The 5019-nt window shown below is 39.6% G+C and overlaps 1 protein-coding gene across 1 annotated transcript; it reads left to right on the top strand.

Annotated features, from left to right (window-relative positions):
- The first annotated feature begins 257 nt into the window (after nucleotides 1–257).
- Nucleotides 258–2429, top strand: foxi1 (forkhead box i1). The gene is made up of 2 exons (XM_015608531.3): nucleotides 258–969; nucleotides 1475–2429. Exons 1-2 carry the CDS (start codon nucleotides 306–308, stop codon nucleotides 1900–1902), a joined length of 1092 nt encoding a protein of 363 aa, XP_015464017.3. The 5' UTR covers nucleotides 258–305; the 3' UTR covers nucleotides 1903–2429.
- The last annotated feature ends 2590 nt before the right edge of the window (nucleotides 2430–5019 follow it).

Below are 5019 nucleotides of genomic sequence, written 5' to 3'. Positions count from 1 at the left end.
TATTTTTTTCTTTACTTAGTTATTTCGTTCATTTTTTCTTATGTTTTGTTTAGTTCCTTCTCTTCATTTCTTGACTTCTTTGTTTTTCCTTCTTTCTTTCTTATGTATGCATGTCAATGTGTGTGTGCGTGTGTGTGTGTGTGTGTGTGTGTGCTATGCGCGCGCGTTTGAAGGCCGTACTCGAGTGGGCGGTGTCCGGGCGGCTTGCGGAGCTACTTAAAGCCTCCTCGCGAGCGCAGTAGCAGTATAGTGTCAGTGTGGATCAGAGAGTGTCCGGTTCGGTTCTTCTGAAGTTTATCCGGGAGATGTTTGTGGAAGGAGAGCGGATCATGAGCGCCTTCGGGCCGCAGGCGGCGGGTCAGCAGGGCGGCCACAGCGCGCAGGACCTGCTGGACGTGTCGGTCTACTGCGACAACTTCAGCGCCTACCAGCACCACCATCACCATCATCATCACCATCACCAGCAGCACCACCACCAGAACCAGCAACAGCAGCAGCAGCACCACGCAGTGCACGCGCCCAGCTACGGCCTGGGCGAATATGCGCCCACGTCCACCGGCTCCGGCACCACCGGCGCGCCCAGCGCCCCCAACCCGTACCTGTGGCTGAACGGCCCAGGGATCAGCCCTTCTCCCTACCAGTACCTGCAGACGGGCTACAGCGCGGGCCAGCGGCAGCTCGTGGCGCCTCCTACAGGCTTCGCGGGCGCAGAGCTCGGGTGGCTCTCCGTGTCCAGCCAGCAGGAGCTCTTCAAACTCGTGCGCCCACCTTACTCCTACTCGGCCCTCATCGCCATGGCCATCCAGAACACGCGCGACAAGAAGCTCACGCTCAGCCAGATCTACCAGTATGTCGCTGAGAACTTCCCATTCTACAAGAGGAGCAAAGCGGGCTGGCAGAACTCCATCAGACACAACCTGTCCCTCAACGACTGCTTTAAGAAGGTGGCGCGCGACGAAGATGATCCAGGTGGGTGTCCGGCTCTCTAAAGGGGTTTAGCGGTTATGCAGCTTTCTAAAGATTGAGTAGAATAAACCTTAAAAAAATAAAGAACAACTCCACAGATTGTTCTTTGAGGGATGTGTAGAAAACACCACTTTTGGTTGCAAAAAAGAATGGCAAAAAAACATCACAATTTTTCGTCTTTAAGTGAAGGCCTTTTAAATTTGTTCACCAAACCAAATATTTTTTCCAAGTCACTTAGCTTTATAAATATAAATAGTAGTTTATGTAATACCTGCCTATTTTTCAGTATTCAGTATTTAATTTATTCCTATATACTCACCTAATTAACGCCTCAATTTATCTATGTCCGCAAATTAAGGGAACAAACTGGCCAAATATTAGAGACTATAATCTATTGTATTCTGTATATTATTTACGGCAAGGTTTAGGCTATTTACTGAAGATCAGTTCAATTCTTTTGTGTATTAATTAACTAATTAATTAATTACTGACTGAATGTTTCTTGCAGGAAAAGGCAATTACTGGACTCTGGACCCAAACTGCGAGAAAATGTTTGACAACGGCAATTTCCGGCGGAAGAGGAAGCGCAGGGCAGATGCAGTCAAAACCGAAGTTTCTCCGGTGGATTCTCGTACCGGCAGCACGAGCGCAACCCCGTCTCCGCGAGGCCTCGGTACCTCTCCATCCGCGAGCGAGCCGCGCTCCCCGCAGTCCCCGGAACTCAGCCCATGTTTCGACAGCTTCGTGAGCCACGTGAACACCGTGCTGGGCGGTAACGGCGACGGAGCGCGCCCCGGACCCGGCACGCGCTCTCCAGTACTCAGCCACGGGAGGCTGGGCAGTTACTACACGAGCGCGGGCGGGTTCAGCAGCTCCCTGTCTAATCACTTCAGCGTGGACAGTCTGATTTACAACCGCGAAGGAACTGAGGTCTAACTGCGGTTCAGTTATGTTTACGTTCCGGATCACCAGAACCACCAGGATCACCAGACACGTGCGCTGGGAATCACCACTGGAGCTCAGCATCCTGTGATCGAACTGGAAGTTTCCCAATACCATAACGAACATGAACATCCTTTGAACATCATGAACATCATCAAACTTTACCTTTTCTCCCACGAGGAGGGAAAAAAAAGAAAAGTAGACCTCGCGCTCTGTGAGCGCACATATTATTTTTTCACAATTCTTTGTTCTATAATTTTGTTATGTATACAGTTGTTTATCACAATACTAAACAGTTGCACTGCTCTGTAAATACTGTACAAACACGTTCATATCCTTCAGTTTACACATTTAGCCCAAAATGCATTTTATTTTCATTGGCTAACACCTGTTACACCTGCAAGCATTATTGGGTGTCCAGAATCTGCAACATTTTGTAACTTTTTAACTTTTTTTGTAAATGAATGTTGATATATTTTTATTTAATGAATTTTGTAAATAAACTGTGTTATAAAATCTAATATGTTCCATGGTGTAGTGGGTTTCATTGGATTCCATGCATAAAAAGGAAATGATTCCAGAACTAACAGCACAAGTTGCATAAACAAAAAATGCTAAATGCATAAAATGAAAACGCAGCAAATATTATCATAAAATTATTGTACATTAAAAATATTAGTAATAAGTAGTAAAAGTAGTTCTAGAAGTAATTAGTAACAACAGAAGTTCTAAAAATACATTTTAGCATGTTACCCCTTACTTCCATTAAAACATTTTTAGTAAATTTGTGCAGCATAGTTTTGTTCACATTCCTTTGTGAGGGTCATATAATAACATATTAGGACAACAAATAATGTGTGGTAGACAAGCGCTAATATAGTTTTTGAGCTCAGTTTTTTCGTTTCCAAAAACTTTTAACACATTGATTTATGGGCACTAGAAAGGTATTTTGGCCGCAATTTATTATCACAAAATATTTTCAATATATTCTCTTGAGGCCAACTATGAATTGTGGCCCTAATTTATTGTATTATGGCTTCAATATATTATCTTTAGGTAATTAGAGAACTTTGGCCTCAATATAGTATAAAGTTAATTTGGCCTTATGGTATAAGGTTAATTTATGGTCTCAATTTATTAATTTGTGGCTTAATATATTATCTAGTGTCTTTAAAGCATTACATTTTTAGCCACAATATATTTGCTTACCTCAAGATACTTTCTTATCTTTTAGTTTTATGATATATCAATATAAATCTAAATATATATTATTGGTTTGTCACCAGACATCTAATATATTTTCATGGGCTTTTATTACAACCTTACAACCTCACAATTTTAGTTTTGGCCGCTATAGAATCTTAGTTTGTGGACTCCTACATACATTAATTTGCGGCATAAATACATCCTGTACATACAAACAATCTTGTGAACTCAAGATATTATCTTGCTGCCATGTCAATAAAAAAACATAAAAATTCTTATTTGTTTATATGTTGAAATAAATAAGTGTAAATGTCCAGGCTCCAGAGCGTGCCCTCGCTGAATACCCCCGTCCCGCTCCAGCCGCATCTCATGCTCAGAAGCGCCATCGAGTTGACGTTTATTTATAAGAAGAATTTCGGGATTAATCGAGCGTCCATGTTAATCCCCGCTCCCGCTGCGCGCCCCCGCTGCGCGCTCCCCTAATTGCGATACATGTTTAACCCTTAGATTCCCTTTTTCATTCTAGTTTTCCTTTAAAATTGGAGGGATTTCATTCTTACAAGTGTAAAAATCGGTGTTGCCGCAAAGTTGTCATTTATTTTATTTTATTGTGAATTAATTCTGTTTATTTATTTACGCTTTAATTGCTGGTTTGAATGGAGTGGGGGGCTCTATTAACTCGCGTCTCGCGTGAGCAGCATGAAAACAGTAGGTGAGACTCGAGCATTTTCCGCTTGTCGCTTTGGATCGAGCCGATTGCAACGGAACAGCGACGCTTTACAGCCGAAGAGTTCACGAGTTCAGCTATTTTATTTATTTATTTATGTATTTATTTATGTATTTATACTCTGCTTGTTAACTGCAAATGAAACAGGTCAGATGTCTCTCTCTCTTTGCATCTGCTTTACTGCCCAGCTGTTTGAACATATATTTCAGCATATATTCAGTAGTGCTGCTGAATGTTGGGAATTTTGCTGTGCAGAAGAAATTGGGGTGAACCACTTTCTGGGAGTGGTTTCATGAGCGCAGGACACTTTGTAGGCCATGTCCTGCAGGGTGGAAAACAAGAGAAATGTTGTTCCCCTTCCATCCCAGAACAAATAAAAAAAGAACAATTGAGATTGTCTCATAGAAGTGCAGCATTTCCCCCCTTTCTTTTTTATATAAACATTATTGAAGATTACAAATATAAAAAAACAAGTAGAAAATATCACATTTATCACATATCAAGATATATATATCTATATATCTATATATATCTATATATCTATATATATATATATATATCTATATATATATATCTATATATATATATATATATATATATATATATATATATATATATATATATATATATAGATATATATATCTTGATATGTGATAAATGTGATATTTTCTACTTGTTTTTTTATATTTGTTTTTCTTGTTGTTTTTTCAGTTCTCTTACAATTTTTGTAAAAACAGTGTCACTTGGTCCACAATAATGATCTATGGACATTCTTGTTCTGGTTTTCCACAGTTGACTTTTTACAGTGCATATAATAAACCACATTAGTTATTCTTCTTGTTTTGTAAGACAGCTATTAAATAATCCATAAGCTATATATATAATACTTATTGGTATATTTATATTTATGTCTCCCCTCCTTTCCATTCATGTGCCATGAAGGACCAGTCCCATTTCAAAGAGAGGAAATCAAAGAAAACAGCTCATAGTTGAAGCGGACCAATGATCCTTTGGTTCCTCTAGAGAGACTGCTTCATTGTGGGGATTTAGAATTTATAGACCATTAAACTTCTCACACCCATATATATATATATATATATATATATATATATATATATATATATATATATATATATATATATATATATATATATATTATATTAACCCCCTAACAGGTC

The sequence above is a fragment of the Astyanax mexicanus genome, chromosome 15 (genome assembly GCF_023375975.1).
Source record: "Astyanax mexicanus isolate ESR-SI-001 chromosome 15, AstMex3_surface, whole genome shotgun sequence".
NCBI lineage: Eukaryota > Metazoa > Chordata > Actinopteri > Characiformes > Acestrorhamphidae > Astyanax > Astyanax mexicanus.
The sequence above is the reverse complement of the archived record's forward strand: the minus strand, read 5'-3'. Positions and strand labels throughout refer to the sequence as shown.

Excerpts from the sequence above, each read along its gene's own strand:
- foxi1 (XM_015608531.3), top strand. The coding sequence starts at position 306 with ATGTTTGTGGAAGGAGAGCGGATCATGAGCGCCTTCGGGCCGCAGGCG. Across the intron at positions 970-1,474 it reads GCGCGACGAAGATGATCCAG|GAAAAGGCAATTACTGGACT; the intron begins GTGGGTGTCCGG and ends TGTTTCTTGCAG.